At 40.5% G+C, this 18429-nt stretch overlaps 1 protein-coding gene across 8 annotated transcripts in view; it reads right to left on the bottom strand.

Moving 5' to 3' along the window:
• The window catches only part of LOC116841405 (band 3 anion transport protein), a 66387-nt gene that overhangs the window by 16020 nt on the left and 31938 nt on the right, over positions 1 to 18429 (bottom strand). For 6 of the 8 annotated variants that reach the window (XM_032809293.1, XM_032809295.1, XM_032809299.1 and 3 more), the window contains exons 3-5: positions 5085 to 5259; positions 4113 to 4194; positions 2667 to 3044 (exon numbers count right to left, since the gene is read on the bottom strand). In XM_032809293.1, the coding sequence (XP_032665184.1) occupies positions 2667 to 3044; positions 4113 to 4194; positions 5085 to 5259 (635 nt within the window). Of the gene's footprint in view, positions 1 to 2666; positions 3045 to 4112; positions 4195 to 5084; positions 5260 to 9942; positions 10616 to 18429 lie in introns of those variants that run through there. The other 2 variants (XM_032809291.1, XM_032809292.1) reach the window with 2 other exon arrangements.

Below are 18429 nucleotides of genomic sequence, written 5' to 3'. Positions count from 1 at the left end.
GTGGTACACGCTTCCGAAATGTTGAAGAAGTGCGAGAATGGGTGGACGAATGGATTGCTTCGAAACAAACATCGTTTTATCGAGATGGTATCGCCCAGTTGCCAGAAAGATGGCAAAAAGTTGTAGAAAGTGATGGAAAATACTTTCATTGAAATAATTTAAATAAATTTTTTACAATAAATGCTTTTTCTCAGTATTTTTTGGGCGGAAACTAAGTTAAGGTCCTAATATATCAACGCATTTCACTTATAGTATATCTCTATAGCTGAATCAGCCGTCCCTTAAGAGTGCGCAATCTATTCTATGAGTCTATGGAAACTTCCTCCAGGAATTTCTCTATCCCTACATTATGTAAGAGAGAAAATATCTAAGAAATAAAAAATATTCATTCGGCAGATACTAATAACATAATTTACTTATACTAATATAAGAAAATATTTTTTAAATAAGAAAATTTCTTAAAATCTCTTAGCTCTTCACGAAAACAATTATTTATTAAGACGGGCATACATGGACAGCAGGTCTTAAAGGATAGCAACCTTTGACTTTGAGAGACTTTGACAGCTGTACCATTTGGTACAGTAACATTGTTTCTCTCTGTAGTCGCCGTGCGCTCGGGATCGCGCCAGAGATGTCGCTTCCGAACGGCATCTCTGAGTGTTATCTAGGAAGAGGAAAGTGTCGTGAGCGTGGAGGTAGCTCAGTGGTTAGAGCAGTCGTCCGGGAAGCGAAAGACCCGGGTTCGAGTCCCGGCCTAGCAAGGCCGCGCTCTCGATATTTTTCTCTTTCTGGAATGAAAAAGATACGCAGATCTCGAACGCGCGGCGTCCCGCCGCCACCTAGTATGCCCTCCTCCTTCTATGGTTATTATTTATGTATGCGCTTAAATAAAAGAATGTAGATTTAAATAAACTTATTGTTGCGCATAATTTGTTCAATGAACACAATATTTCTTTGAAGGCGGGTGACTGCCGATTTTGTCGATCCAACTGCTTGTTTTCCTCAGTGCATTTCCTCATTCTATGTGATAAGTACGAATGCCGTATGAATCACTCGCAAGGGGCAAGCAACTGCTGTAAATTGAGTAAACTAGAAAAGTTGCTATCAAATTTACGTACACCTGTCTATCTAGCCGGTAGCCAACGTGCTAATAAATTTGAACAACTTCCCACTCGCGAAGGGTCTTTGCCCGACACGAGGGAACGCCGAGGTGTCTGACTCGTTCAAACTAAGCCAACGGGTGGATACACTTTTTCGTTTTTATTTATTTTCTTTTTTTTAGCACGTCTTATAGATCATCATCTAGGACTCGGTACCGCTCCGTACCGGAATTGTCACGCCGCGCGTCCACACAGCTCGTTGCCCGGGATGGTACGAAATAAAGGTCGGTCGTTTCGTGTTCATAATTGCGCGGTTTATACGGTGCAAATACGGTGGCCGTAAAATTGTGACATGAAATGCGACCGTCAGATTTAAACTTTCGCCTAAGTATCGAAGATGATCCAGTTTTCGTGCCCGTAATATCCGCGACAGACACGATACCCGAACTGGGCTCGTCTCGGCCCCGCGTATTATCATCGCCTTCCGAGGGAATATTTCACCACGATCACTGTGACGGAAATAGTCCGTCTTCACCCGAGACGCCCCGAACGTGCTAATTTCATTTCGATCCTCCCCTCTTCCCCCTTATGCCCGCCCTTTCTCTTCACTTTTTCCCCAGCCGCTTCACACGAAAGCTCTAATTCAGTCTAATCCAGTCTAATTCAGTCTACATGGAATAAAAATCTCAGCCGATAAGGACCAGATGAAAATTCGGCGTCGAGAAATGACACCTCTGTTACTAAAAACAATTGTCTGAACACTCAGCTGTCAAAACTTGGTCGCAATAACTGAGAACAATTGACTGAATAGAAATCTTCATAGAGAATAGACTACACGTTGCTACAGGATGAATGAAGTCAGCATTAGTAAGAGAGGAAATTAAGAGTAAGATGCTTCCTAATACTAATTCTAGTTCTAGTTGGTGGGAGGAGGAGAAACGATCACATGATCAGTGTCCCTTCTCTTTCTTTCATTATATTTTTATTCTTTCTTGTCTTCTTTTAAAGTACTGTGTGATAGAGAAAGCATTTCACTTAATATAATATATCTCTATAGCTGAATCAGCCGTTCCTTAAGAGTGCGCAATTTATGAGTCTATGGAAACTTCCTACAGGAGTTTCTCTATCCCTACATTGTGTAAGAGAGAAAATATCTACGAAATAAAAAATATTCATTCGGCAGGTACTAATAACATAATTTACTTATACTAATATAAGAAAATATTTTTTAAATAAGAAAATTTCTTAAAATCTCTTAGCTTTCCACGAAAACAATTATTTATTGCGCTTGAAGAAAAGAACTTTAGATTTAAGTAAATATGTTACCAACACCCACCAAATAAATGTTTTACTTTTTAGATATTCTTTTTGTAGTACCCTGTACAAATTTTTTGTAGTAGACTGCACAAATGGGCTTTTCATCTACACCTATTCTTGCCACGCAAACTTTAATTGAAAATTTTCCGGAAATTTTTCTATTCCTACAGACTTCAATTACACTAATTGTTTCACTGTTTTTCTCGTAATTGGAATTGTTTTTCTTGTAATCGAGTCAAATCGACTTACTTGTGCTCGTGTTTCTGGTGCCGTCGGCACTTGCGGTCCTCTTCGTGGCCACCTGATGTGGTATCCGCCGGCGTTTCTGGGGTTTGCGCGCATGATACCTCCTCTTCCTTGATCTTCTCGAACTGTACTCGCGGGCTGCCGATTGACGGGCTATCGCTGAAACAAGAAGCCGCCCTTTCCGAGATAGGAGCCTCGCTCTCGCTGCTGATCACGTTTTCAGTTTCCTCCGCCGTTTCCTCATCCACTTCAGCATCGGCCTCGATTGTACCGGCCGGCTGCAACGCGTTGTTGATCCCATCGACTTCTTGCAGCTCGTTGCTCCTCGGCTGGACATTACTGTGGTCTTCCTCAGTGGATACTTCCGCCGCCGATCCTTCACTAGGTGACATCGTGAAGAGTAGTATTTGAGATATTTGTGATTTCCGAGTTCGTCGAGGATTCTCGAGGAAATTCCTTCGCTTATCTAATTAGAACTGGTTTCAAGATAGAGACTCACGGAACTCGGAATAACATTGTTCAGTTAGAACGAAAACTTTCCTTGCATCTTAGTAGTTTGCCTTTAGAAGTTGATTGCATAAGAAGTTTAAAAAATCGCCGGGAATATCGAATTAGCCACACGTGTGCTCGAGTAGTGATGAGAATTGATCGAATGCTCAACGCGATATAAACGCTTTCCCGAGGCACGCTACTGCTTCTATATTGAAAGACACTTTAATAGGTAACTAGGTTCAATTCCGATTCGATTTTTAAGAAGATCGATCTTTCTCTAACAGAAATCGGTGTTTTTAATCAATTCTTTTTTATTTTATATTTTATTATCTTATTTATTCAGTAATTGCAGGATTCGATTTTCCTAACAGAAAATCGATTTTTGATATGCCCATTTATTAATTTTGTCAGATTTAATATAGAGTTTACAGTGTAAATCCACTTGTCGGCTTAAATGAAGATCCAATTTATTATTGACTTAATTTTTATATTATGCTCCTTTATATAGTAGCAAAATAATGAGAAATCTTATTGAAAAATATTATAAAATTCAAAATTTGTCGTTTTAAAATTACGAGAAATAACGCAAAATAACGAGAATCTTATTGAAAAACATTATAAAAATCAAAATTTGTCGTTTAAAAATTTGCCGTTTTGAAAGATAGAGTTTATAATTAACATTAGATTTATTAGATATATTAGAACTTTGTGAATGAAAAAAACGGTGTTCAAAATCTCATTGTGCGAATTTTTTGTATCGATATTCAGGAAATTGACACTTTTAACCCAATTTATTTAGCAAATTTATTTTAATTATTCCGATTCAAGAATCGATTTTTATTAACGAATCATTCTTACACTTTTAATTAAATTCCTTTCTCTTATATCCATCTATATTTACAATACGAAGTACGTGCGATTCCTGAAATATCTTGTATAGCGGTGAAGATAACTTACGGTGAGAGGTGTCGTCGCATAGATCTGGAATGCAGGCTCTTCAGGGGCATGTGCGGGTGAGGGTAACTTCTTTTCCGGTGTTCTGAAAAGTATACACAAAAAATATTAAAAAAGAAAAAAAACAGATGGAATATTGAATATATAAAATATATACACAGTCTCTTGTATTCACAGATACAAAAAAGAAATCTCAGTTCGTGTGACTGAATAGAAATCCAACAAAAATTCGGAGATGAGGAACGCTATCTCTGTTACCACGACCAACAATATTCAACTAAGCATTCGGCTGCTTCAAAACTCGGCTGAGATAACTGGAAACTGGAACTGACAAAATAGAATAGAATTTTCTCCTACGGAGAAAATATTCAAGTGAGAATTACAGTAAGATCACATTTCATTTCACTTTACAACGTTCTTTGTTAAGCTGGATTATACATCGCAACATTAATTGCTATACACTGCGACAAAAAGTATCTAAGAAATAAAGATATTTTTCGCTGCCGCTCATCCTATGTGCATGTATATGTATTCTATATATGCAAGGCAGTAATAAAAGTAATGATTATATTCATTGCTACAGAATGTAATTGCGTTACTGAAAAAAATAACGTCATTACCAAATTACTAAAACAAGCAGCGTATAAACTTTTATCAAAAATTATTTTGTTACAGTTGTAACGATTGTAAACGAGTGAAGTGTTACTTTGTGGCCACAAAGTAACACTTCACTCGTTTACAATCGTTACAACTGTAACAAAATAATTTTTGATAAAAGTTTATACGCTGCTTGTTTTAGTAATTTGATAATGACGTTATTTTTTTCAGTAACGCAATTACATTCTGTAGCAATGAATATAATCATTACTTTTATGTTACAAGTAATGAAGGTTTTCTTGTTTTTATCAATCGTCGTGATTGATTTGTAGCAACCCCGAACAAATAACGTTCAGTAACACGACAGTTTCGACTCACGATTGAAGTCACGATCGCCATATCGCGACGGCGGCCCGCGATCTCGATCCGATCCAACGGACTCCGAGGGTGAGCCTAGCCGGGCTACGTCGAACTTCTCTCCAGCATCCATCGCGAAGACCTTCTCCATCTCCTCGTCGAGTTCTGGTCCCGTTTCCGCGCCATGCCCGTCGACCTGATATGTCAAAGAAAAGAGTGAATAAATTTCCTCCCAAAACTCATTTGGTTCATTCGTTGTCATGTTAATTCAACTTTCTCCTTCACATATTGCATATAAAAATGCGAGTCTACCACGAAAAATGCCGCGCGACATTTTCAATATCAATTCTCCGCGAGATAAGTCCCCGAGTTCGCCGAAAACATCGCTCGTTCATCATCGCTGGAGAATTCGCACCGAGTGGCACATTGCGGCGTCGCGAAGGGAGGCTCTGTTAATAATCCCACAGACCTCTATACAGGATGTTGAAAAACAATGGCATAAATTTATCTGCGTGTTCCTCAGACAATTCTAAGAACAAAAGTTCATATAAACATGTGTCCGAAACAGCTTAGTTTTTGAGATAGAAGGCTTTGAAAATTGCAATTTTTTTTGTAACGATAATAACTTGGAAACTAATGACAATAATTAAATGAAATTTATTATTAAACATTGAATTTTTTAAATCTGGTATTCAAACAGAATTTTTTTTCCTTTCACAAAGATAGGATTAAAACTACCCCACGTTTTTTTTGTTACCCTTATTTCTAGTTTTCATTCAAAAGCTTTTTTGGCATGTTCAGAAAGGGTTTACTTAAGCACAGACATGTGCCAAATTTCACTTAATTATTGTCGTTAGTTTCCAAGTTATTTTCGTTACAAAAAAAATTTTTCAAAGCCGTCTATCTAAAAAACTAAGCCGTTTCGGACACATGTTTATATGAACTTTTGTTCTTAGAATTGTCTGAAGAACACGTAGATAAATTTGTGCCATGTTGTTTTTCAACACCCTGTATACTACTGAACTGCTAACTCCCTAGCTTACATCTGAGGCAAAAAGTGACGGTCATTTTTGTTAGGGCATTCTATATATTCACATACTAATTTTGCCTTAACAAAGATGGCTGCCTCTATTCACACTACGTTAAAATTTTGCCTCACTTTTCTACAGGCCGACCATAGGAAGTTAGCAGTCTAATAGTATATAGAAGTCTGAATAATCCGCGTTACTTATTGCATAAAACGCGACAGCTCTTCAGAATTAATGATATATTGTAAGGGTTCCGTGTGAAGAGCTTTATATCCTGCGCCACGAGTAAGAGTCCGCCACGCATAAAGCCGCCATCATATATTACGTCAGACCTCACACATATGACGTCCTTACGCGGTTAATGAAAAATACCCGTCGCCGCGTCCGAGACACGGAATGTCGTTTATCGCGAGTGGCACGCCGCGCTCTCCCGCGAAAAACTTGCATCTATAAATAGAGGCTACTGTGCTCCAGTTTCCACCCCCTTCCCCCTCACCTCTTTCCCCTGTAAGACTCTCTCATTCCGAAAAGTTCCTCCGATGAGGAGAGCAGAGGCTCCACGATCGATCCTTTCGGCCGTATCCTGTATGCAAAAACTAGATAATCGCGCGTTAATTGCCCCAAGCTACTCCACCTATGCGATTCAGGCAGAATCGATACCGACATCGACTTCCGCGACGAGGAACGACCCACCCTCGCGAGCATCCGCGTCCGCGCCACGCGTCATTAGCTGTTATATTAACGTTCTCCTCTCTCCGAGGAGAACGTGCATATTGTCGATCTATTCCAGGGGGACTAATAGCTATATGAAACTGTGATAGCGTAATGTTTTAGATGTGTTCTATATGCGTCTTCCTAGGTCGTTAATAACGAGCATAAAAGATTGCGTAGGGATATTGACATCCTTTTCAGTTATCAACATTCTAGAAGAATCTGGTTTTTCTTGCGACCACGATATATCCGTTGTTTTACTTGTCAAGTTTTTTCGTGAAGTCATAGACAAGAAGTCTAGTTGCAGTGGTTAACATTTCACTGTGTTAGTTTAAGAGCAGGTTCCAGTTTAAATAGTAAAATAGGTGGTTTTGGTTTAGACATAGAAAATAGAAGGTATTTATGGATTTCTTTAAAAAAAAATTAATAAAGATATCAATATATGGTTTTGAGTACACTATTTATTATTGTTTTAAGTATAAGAAAATTATAAAAAAAATTATAAAAAAAACCTATTTAAAACAAATTGAGATTTCGTCGTTCAGTTTTTTTGTGCTAAGCGCGATGAAACCAGACTTTAAATGGCGGGCAATATTACAGAGAGAGAGAAGAGAGAGAGAGAGAAGAGAGAGAGAGAGAGAGAGAGAGAGAGAGAGAGAGAGAGTGTGTAATAATTTGAAATAAATAGAACCAGAAAATTTAAAAACTGCATTAAATTTGCTGGAGAATAAAGCTTTAATAAGCTTAAATAAACTTAAATAAACTTCACTATATGCAAAAAATCGAAATTTAATAAAGTAACAGTATTTCAAAGTTACAAGCCATTTTACTTCTCTTTTTTTTTTTTATTTAATATCCCGTGAAAAAATATTAATTCCGGGCATTTTTCAAAGGATTTAAATTTATCTTGCAGCAAATTTAATACGGTTGTTATGTTTTCTTGTCCCATTTGTTTCAGATTATCACACGAACTGTAATGTTGGCTACTAATAAAAGATAAGATTTCAACTTCTTTTTCAAATAAAAAATAATTTTTGTTTACTTAAAACAATGATAAATAGCAATAGTCGAAACTCTATACTGATATGTTTATTTATTTCTTCGAAAAAATTCGTAAAACTCTATTTTTTCAGCTATCTAAATCAGAAAACTTTCCTTAGAGTGGTTAAAGTTTAACTGATCGCAAGATTAGCCAGATTTTTCGCAGCATCAATGACTAAGAGACGTTAATTGAATACTTCATCCAACTTATGCTTCCAATAACGCCAATAACGGTGGGAGGCTATTATTTAAAATCGGATTATTTTATATTCGAGATCGTTTTAAATTCATTCACAGAGAAGACTCGTTTTCTTGACTACGAAGCATCTGAAGACAAACTTAAGACGATCTTAAATATAAGATCGTATTATAATTATCGATCCAAGATTCGGGAGCACCGCGGAGACTCTTTAAAATTACGCGCGGGCATAAGTCGACTTAAAATTGACCTCTCGGGCAACGTCGGATACGCCCGTCCATTGAACTGACTTTCCACCACTCGGGTCTTGTAACCGTAAAAAAATCGTCTACTCTCCCGCGGACAATCTGAAAATAGATTATCCGTTTCGTACCGGTGCAGTAAATCGCAGTGCGCCAGTAGCAGCATCAGCAGCAGCGCGCGCGTGATTTTATTATCAATCTCATTTCGTTTCAGAACGGAAATCCGCTTTGAAGTTCATGCTCGAGTCTCTCTCTCGCATACAAGCTTTAAAACACCCTGACGGCTTTCCCATCTGTCCGGGTCAGACGTATCACAACGTTCGTTCACAATGCTCAAAGAGCCATTGAAAATCGATCTCTCGCGTTTTGTTACACGTTGTCGAAATCCGACTCCGTGTTACGCCAAGCGACAAGAGATTCGCAATGCCGCGCGTCATTGTTCGCAAGTGTCATCGCGCTCTCGCCTGCCTAAGATAAAATTCCGCGTAATGATTTTGTGCCCTGCTTCTTTCCTCTCTCTTACGCTCGCGGGGATTGAGCCTGCGGTGTTTTCGCGCGAGCTTGAATTTGCGGGCAGCGCGAAAGACAAAAGAGGAAATACCACGAGAGATTGAGGCAAAAGAATAGATCCGCTGAGAGAACTTTCGTGTCACGCGCTACACCACCGCGACGAATCTCGGAGCAATATCGAACTAATCTCGCGCGTCACCTGGCACGACCATCAAGACGAATGCTGCTCCGGCCGAGTTCTCTCTTGCGAATTGTCGCCGTCCAAGAAACTGGAGAACTTGATGAAACCAAAGAAAAATAAACGCGTTTCGTCACGCGCTCATATCGCGCGGTGTATCAGTGTTCTGATCCAGCGACAAAAGTGCGAGTTGCAATTTTACGAGCGGACTTCTCCCTTCGACGCGCGTGCCGTTCGCATATCTCGACAACGGAGCAATGCAAACGCATTCCCACGTTTTCCCGCAAAAAAAAAAAAAAGAGTAAAAATCGATGCACGGAAACACGGAATGAGTGCTATTGTTTAAATAGCCACTTCGTTATTCTGAGACCTGCGTGCACGTAACACGGGCTCACGGTATAATTAACTTCGCAACGTAATTACCGTGAAACGGTGTGAAATGAGAAAAAATATCAGGAAACAACGTCGGGGTCTATTTCTTGCGTCCCGTTCATGGAAAAGTTACGAAGGCTCGTGGTACTTGCGGTCTTTTTTTCCTCTTAATGAAGTTGCCACTGAAAAAGTGACCGGTGTATCCTGAGATCTTTCCTGGAAATACGCATGCGGAAAAACCCTAATTCTAATTTCTAAGGTCCGTGGGCTCCGCGAGACTTAGATTCCACGGACACCAGACTCCACGAAATCTACAGTGCGGGCTACTGCCTTCGGCGACCTTTTCACGTCTCGCTCGATTACCCCGGCGCTCGATTATCACAGACTCTAAATTCCTCAAACTTCACTGACCAGCCCCGGGACGAATACCTCTCGAGGTCAGCTACGGCGGTAGCACGAAGATTCTCACTTCCTACCTCTCTCTATCTCTTATCTTTATCTTTAGGTAGACGGCCCCCGACGGCGGATCACGAGAGGATTCGCGAATGAGCGAGTCAGAGACGAAGGAAACGAGGCCAATTTCGGGCGGGACGTTCACCTGGTGCGTCGTCCGCAGGGAGCGGCGTAGCCAGCGGAGCACTTTGCCCCGCGCCCGCTGCAGGAACGACTTTCCGGAGGAACCGGCGGCGGCCTCAGGCATGGCATCCCGGGCTGAGTGACAACCCGGCCGGTCGGCGCTCAGAGCTGGAGGAACCCAAACTGAGGGCGGAGGGTGCCGCGGCCGGGAAGAGTGAAAGAGAGAGGGAGAGAGGGGGAACACTGGTGGGGATCCGAAGAAGGGATGGCGGATCGATATCAACCCCATACTCTCAATCGCGAGCAACCCCTTCGTTCCTTTTGCACTCCGCCCGCCCGTCTGCCTGCCGCGCGCTTCTTCCTATCCTGCCTCTCTCGCCGTTTCATTCAATTTATAACCTTTCAGGCTTTCCAATTTACCGTCGTGAGAATCAATTTCCCGGGGCGAGTGTCTGCGGGATGAGGGACCGAGCAATCTACGTCAGATAGACGCGCGCGTGAATGAAGTGAGAGGAGATAAGGCGATGTAGAATGGCGGGTGTTATATAGGAAGCTCTCGAGAAAGCGTACGAACGAAAGTTGGAAGTCTATGAAGAAATTTAATTCGGTGAAAAGTAGATACACCGAGTGTGTGTGTGTGTGCCGAGAGACAGTATGGAAACGCTTTCGTCCTTTTCAAGAGCCGGTTCCGATAAATTTGCATCCCTCTCGAGCGCGCTGGTACGTCTCCTTAGCAGTAGATTCAATTAATCGTGCCGTTAACATCTGTTGGGGAATTCTACTTAACGGATGGACGAGATTCCGAGGAAGACATAGGTGTATATGGAGAAAACTCTACTCCTTGTCCCGACCGGATCCTCCTCGAGAGGAAGAAGAGCCTAATATACTGGTGCATCTAGAATCGAATGTGCCGCAGGGAAACCGCGCCGATGATTGGCGGAGACTGACGCAACAAGTGTCAATCGGCCGTGAAATCCGGGATAGAAGGGCCCGTCACGAGTGGAGCGTTGGAAGAAGGAGAAAACCCGCGTGTGGGAGGGGAGGCTTCTCGCAGGTGGGAAAGCTCAGCTGGCGGCGCTGAATAGAGTAGGTGGTGGGTGAGTGAGGGGAGCGATAGGGGGGCAAGAACCGGACCGGGTCAACTCCGGCTAGGCCTAGGTCATAGAGGTCTTATCGATCATTGCCAGAAGAGAAGCACGCGAGGGAAAGGGGCGAGGAGGTGAGGAGCGCTGCGATAAGTATCGTCGAAGTGTACGAAGTGGGAGGTGTACGCGCAAGGTGCAACGTGTTCCCCGTAGTCGTTACTAGGCGCGTTTCTCCTCTCAATCCAGATCGCGAGGATCACGAGGGGCAAAAACAAGTCAAGAGATTCTCGAATGGAAAGAACTCCCATGAGTCTCCTTTGCGTACGTTCGATCGGTTGGTTGGTCGTATCTCCAAAGAGAGGTAACTAACGTCCGCCACTGACCTCCTCCAACATCTGTGCCTTCATCTACGCGATCAGTGGACCGGCAACGTTCCACCACCACGATCTCCAACACCCGCCACTACCGCTACTATCATTGTTACTGCCACTAGCAACGAGCATCGTGCTGCGATGGCGCGTGAGAAAGGAGGACAGAGCGAGAAAGAGCGACAGAGACGCACGACGACGAGCTTTTCCACCATCGACCGCGCTTCCCACCCCGATTACGATTTCTCCCTGCGACGTGTGCCTCCGCGCTTCCTGCTCCGATCGACCTTGAACCTGAATCGCAGCCTCCCCAGTTTATTCTCCGGCCGCAGTCGCTGGTGCTGACCTTTCTCCCCGAATGCCGGCATACAAGGGGGATCGATGGTGTGTTTATTATTTTTCGGACCAGCGACGAGCGAACGGCAGGTCGAGTTTTTCGCCGATAATTCGATCGTACTTGCAATCGACAGAACGGGAAATAAACGCTAACTGATTCCGATTCGATTTAAATCCGAGGCGACTCGATTCGCCGGGCACAAAGAGGGGACGAGCGAGTAGAAGCGTTCAGTGCTCTCATTTTTTTTATCTGCGAGGTATTCCTGCTCGAAATTTTGATCCTACTTTTGATCTCAACATTTCATTCAACGACTACTTTGATATTCCGAAGCCTATATCAACTTCTTTTGATTCTATTTAACTTACTAGCTCAACGAACATACACTGATCTCGAGTCGAAATTTCAACCCTACTCGCAACCTTTTAACAACTTTCTAACATCTGTATATTCTAAGAGATCAGTGTATGTTTAATACACATGGAAACTAAAGTTAGCGCCTCTAAATAGAAATCATACAAAATGCCATTTGTAGGTTTTAAAGAGATCCTCTCAGCTAGTAGGTTAAATAAAATCGAAAGAGCTTAATATAGACTTCAGAGTATCAAAATTAAATGGAATACCGAGATATCGGCAGCAGGATCAAAATTTCTCACTCGGGAAAGTTCAAAACGAAAGTAGGGCGAAAATTTCGGCTCAGGATATTACCTTCCCTTGTTTGCAAATAACATTTCGCAGGGACGAGGAAGGATAAGTAAGCGCTTACTTCACTTCCGCGAGAAGTCATCGACTTCGCCGACTTTGCTTCGCGAGCAACGCCCCGCTTCTCTTCGACTTCACTTTAAGGCGCACGATCTCACAACCCTTCCGCATCCGCGAACGTGCGCGAGGTCGGCGCGGCCAACCTTGCGCGACGGGTTAAATGAACATCCGACCTTGAACTTGACTAGGAGATGAGCATAGGAAGGGCGACGGACCGAGATGAAACGTGAGAGGAGGTGGAAGAAGAGCCGGAGGAGCTTCTCGCTTCGCTAGCGCGTCACTGACGTATTCGTGCGGTTCTTTTTGCGACAATGGATTCTGTTAAATAAAGACGCTTCATTTTTAAATCACTCGCTGTGAGCTTTCTTTCCTTCATGAGATCTTTCGCCCGTCTTTCCGTCGTCGCTATCGCTGAATCTACGACAGCCTTCTATCACTTACATCTTATTGAAAATTATATTATACAAGCGATATATATATATATATATATATATATATATATATATATATATATATATATATATATATATATATGATAAAGTTTCGATAATTCTAGTCAAATTGTCGGCGTTAAAGTTAAAACTTAGGACTGTATTCATAGTTAAGTCATCCCAAAGTTTATTTTAAGATACTATGTAACCAAATGAAATGGATTTTACAATATTTCAAAATGAACTTAAGACAAGCTTAAGTATCAGATCGTTTTAATTTCATCTTAAGATGCTGTAAGGTTGTCTTATTGACATTATTAAGATGATCTTAAATATAAAATTGGACTATCCTAGGAGAAAAATACCTAAAAAACACGAGGAAAAAAATATTTAAAAAAGAAAAAATACTTATCCAATAATACTAATAACATATTTACTTAAATCTAAATTCTTTTGTTTGAGTAGAATAAATAATAATAGAATAAACTATTATATTCTTTTCTGCTCATTTATAATAATTATAAATGAAAATTAGATGTATTTTATATTCTATTTAAAAAATGTATTCGATGAAAATGACAGTAAGGGGAAAAGGATAGATAAGTTTACAAAAAAAAACACTATCTTGCGAAGAGTTGCGCGGCCATTTTAAATCAACACTGAAAAGATTAAAAAAAAATATACATTTTTTATTTCTTAGATATTTTTCTTCTAGAATATGAATGTCGCACTGAGAGAAAAAAATAATTGGAATAATTATAATCTCACTATATTTTATAGTTCGTTTTGGCTTCAAACATATATTTATAGTTTATCTAAACATGAAGATATAGTAGAATGAACACAGATCTATAGTCACCATCTTATTACTCTACGAGTATATATATGGTAAAGCACCTTTTGGGAATATAGTTACATGTACTTATATTTACCAAATATTCCAATTGTATTGACTGTATAAAATAGTTAATTTCTCTTACCATTCAATATTTGCTACCTTACTATATTTTTTATTTCAAATAATTATAATTCTTGGTAAAAATTTTACACGGATCAGTTATACTATGCTTATATTGTAAATATTACAAATATTATGGTAACATTTACTATAAAAATTATATTCCTAACTATAACCTTTTTACTATGCCATTATAGTTCCAAATATCATATATTTTTCTCTCAATGCGCTCTTAAAATTAAATTAACTTTGGTCCTTGCTCTCCAGTCTCATTTATCGGTAAAAGAGTGCTTCTAAATGCGCTTGTAAGCCAATCAGAAGGCTTTATCGACAAAAGAGAGATCAGAGTAAGGCCTCCTTGACTTTAACGACTTAAATTCATGAAATGAAATACGCGTTTTCAATGATACAACTTCTACATATAATGCTCACATTATAACAAGTCGTTGTGTCTCCTACCTTTGAAACTGCCGCGTACATAGGAGATCTGGTTCACGTATATCAGCGTATATCAGCGCGCAAATAAGCTCCGACGTAAACGATCCGACTGTACTCTGCCTGGTAGCAATCGGGCGCTACATGATAGCGCGCATACGATTGACACCGCTCTTGATAATCGAATTTGCGGCTTCCGACCTTGCGTAAGCGCTACCTCGATCGCGATGAAGCTCGATCGTTGTTAACACTTTAGAACCGTGCAACACAATGCGCGACGAGAACGCGAGAGGAAACTAATTATCAGACTTTACTCCGCCATCGTTATCCCGCTCGATTTATAGCTCGTCCTCTTGGAGGGAAGCATGTGTATCATCGAATTTCCGAGCATTTCGCCCGGTTTGCGCTTCCATCGGGTAACTTCCGGTCTTCTGGAGGGGCCAAAACACACGTCGCCTCACGAGATTGCACGATCCAGGTCAACGGGGTGAAAACGCCCGCGACCTCTCCTCGAGTTGCATTGAAAACTGCGAGTCTCGTCGCTCGGCGAATTTCGATTCTCGCGAAAAACGTCAGGAAAATTGATCCTGATATCGTCGTTATTTCAATAGCTGGACGGAACATTAATGCCAATTAAGGCAAAAGAGTGTACCAATTCATGAAAAGGGAAAAATTATATGGCACTTGGGATCATTCGCGTGGTTTAGCTCGCCACTACTCGTCTCCAACAAAGAAACTTATTTTTTATTAATATCTAGAAGTTAATTTTTCTCACTGGACATTGGCATTCTAAACACTATCGAAAAAGCGTCCAAACAATTTTAAAAACAAATATATTTCCTAAACTTTATTATATTACCAGTATGTTTTGCATATATTATTATTAGTAAATATATTATTGCCCATCGAATATAAATATTTTTTTATTTTTTTACTTTTTAAATATATACATTTTTTCCTTTCAGTGTGTATCTTATAGTACACTGACATAGCAAATATCTTTCAAAAATACTATACTGACAGAAAAATATTTGGTATTTGTAACTATAATCATATAAAGAAATAATTACTATAAATTATGTTCAAGACAACCATTTTTTAGTCAACTGCACTATAATTTTAGTTATAAAAATCTTATATGCATGTTACTACTACTATCTTCGTGTTGGAACAACCAAAAAATATAGTTGGGCCCAATTTGGTGTCAACTATATTTTTTGGTTGTTCCAACACGAAGATAGTAGCATATAAGATTATTATCACTAAAATTATATTGCAATTGACTAAAAAATGGTTGTCTTGACTATAATTTACAGTAATTATTTCTCTATATGATTATAGTTATAAATACCAAACATTTTTCTTTCAGTGTACTTCAGTTCGCCGCATTTCTGGCGCGACTTGTATAAACCCGAATATTTCGAAAGAAACAGCGGCGGAACCAGCTGAAGTAGTCCAACATTCCCCTAATTAACTAAACGTTAATTAGACCTTTCCCTCGCAAAATGCTCCTTTTAGATATATATTATATGTCGATGCTTGAGATCGATATTCGCGATGAGTCTGAATATTAAAATGCGATCCATTCGGACTCCACGACGTCCGTGAACATCACGCGTTGATGACGATCGCATTCGAGAGGATAAAAGCGCGTCTGGATTCAATTTGAACGAGCTTACGCAATCGATAACTAATGTGACATTGGTCTAGGCGTGTGCGATTTATGAAATGGTGTATCGCGATGCGATCCTTTTTAAGAATAACAACGAACGCAATACATCGCATCACAATTTTGTGTCGCAAAATACGATTTTAAATCGCGCGCAATTTCATATCGCTAACGCGATTTTTGATCATAAGGGAACTTAATGGGAACCATAATGTTTACATAAATGTTAAATATATAAAAAATAAATAAATCAACTCTCTCGTCTGCATCAAAATATTCTTTGAAACGTCCACTGCGATTCAAGAGAAGGAGACCGCAGTGCTTGCGATATATCGCAAAATCGCACGGCCACGTCTCGCAAACGGCGGCGGAACCGCCGTATTTTGCACGATGCTTCCGTGGGTCCGTCCCGACGAACTCGAATCCACGATCCGCATCGCGGATCGCGGCGGAATCGTGGCACGCTAGCTGGCTTAGATCCGGCATGCGAGCCGGCGATTACGGCGCGTGGTTTTACCGAGCGCAACTCTCCTCCCGATCGAAGTCACGTGCGCGCCGACCTCCTCGCGTTTCCCTCCTGAGTGTCGTGCGATCCGCGCGCGCGGTGTCAAATGGTTATTGACCCGCGACCGTCAACAATCAGGCCAATCAGGCTTGGCCGCACGCCGAGGTCGTATCCCGCTTTTCGTATCCACATCGGAGAGAGAGCTGGGAGACAATCGGCGATTAGGGAGAACGTTAATCCGCACGCTATTTCGGCGCTCGCGCGCGGCTTCCCGGTGACTCTCTTTCGAGACCACCTTGAAGTCTCGTTTTCCGCACGAACGCGACGCCCGGCGACACGCCGCTCGTCATCGTGACTCATTCATGAACCTCGTTACATCTGCTTACATTGCGCGACTCGAGCGATAGCACGTGTGGTGGACTCGACAGAATTTGTCGGTTCGGTCAACGGTGACGAATGAAGATTTTACGGTCGTCGTACTCCGTTTCTTCTTCCCTCTTTCGTTTAGTGCGACAACCCAGAGAGAGTTTCATGATCGTCACAACGCGAGACAATCGGAAACTTCACGATTCTTTTAATTACACTTATGAAGTAAATGCACAACGTGTGTTGAAGTAATTATTAAATTTATATCATACAATGATGTAAATCTTTTCTTTTGGCAAATTTACTCTGAGGTTTACTTACTCTGATTATACATTGTAAATTTAATAAATAATTTAATGCAGTATATTTACCTCATAAATATAATTAAAAGAGTTGTAGAATCCCAAATAGGAATCGTATACGTTTCCAGTACGGAAAAATGGCCCGATACTAGGTCGATACCGAAAAGCGGATGTCCGGTTTTGGTACTGGCTCAATATTGGGCCTAAAAATATAACTATAAAAAAACTGTATTATTGGTACTGGCTCCGTATTAAAGTTAGATACTGGATAGTCGTACCGTACGTGTACTGGGACCGAAAAGTGTTTGTCGTTTTCGGTATTGGCCCAGTATTAAAAAGCTGTATTATTGGTACTAGCCTTGTTCGAAGAATCAGTACTGGATACTCAAATAAGAATCGTATACAACCTGCCAATAGAGGATATTGGGCCAGTACCGAAAGTTATGCCGATACCGAAAAACTAACGATACCAATGTCCTTTATGGGAAAACGGAAAAGATCAGTAACGCGACATTTAGATAGCTCAGTGGTAAGAACGTTTGTCTGACAAGCGGAAGATTCCAGCCGTCGCCCCGAAGATTTTTTGCTTATATGACTATTAAAAATAAACATGTATAGATGCAAACGAGAGCAGCCCTGGTCATGGTCTGATCTTTCTTTCCATACTATATAATTGTAATATAAACAATTGTATAAATAATACAAATTACTAAGAATCAATATTAGCTCAGTACTGGGAAATAGATACTTCCCCCAGTGCTAGGAATCAATACTTTTTTTATATTGGTACAGTACTGATTTTCGGTACTGTGATAGTATTGTTTTCCGGTACTGGCCCTTTTCTATCATCCCAGTATCACACCAATACTAAACCCGTACAGGCATCTGGTACTATGCCAGTAACGTTTACTATAAATCAATACTGGACAATTTTGATGTCAGTAGTAAATTCCTACTTGGATAGTTGTGATATTAATAATTATGCAAATAATAAAAATTACTAAGAATCGATATTAGCCCAGTACTGGGAAATAGATACTTCCCCCAGTGTTAGGAATCAATACTTTTTTTATACTGGTACAGTACTGATTTTCGGTACTGGCCCTTTTCTATCATCCCAGTATCACACCAATATTAAACACATATTAGCATCTGGTACTATGCCAGTAACGTTTACCATAAATCGGTACTGGGCCACTTTGATGCCAGTAGTAAATTCCTACTTGGGATTGTTTATTCTAAAATATATGATCTATCCAGATTGATGTATGCATGTAAATTTAGCAACAACTTT

This window comes from Odontomachus brunneus, unplaced genomic scaffold (genome assembly GCF_010583005.1).
Source record: "Odontomachus brunneus isolate Ranch 3 - 2012 unplaced genomic scaffold, Obru_v1 Obru_scaffold_015, whole genome shotgun sequence".
NCBI classification, from domain to species: domain Eukaryota; kingdom Metazoa; phylum Arthropoda; class Insecta; order Hymenoptera; family Formicidae; genus Odontomachus; species Odontomachus brunneus.
This window is presented reverse-complemented; position numbering and strand designations above follow the sequence as displayed.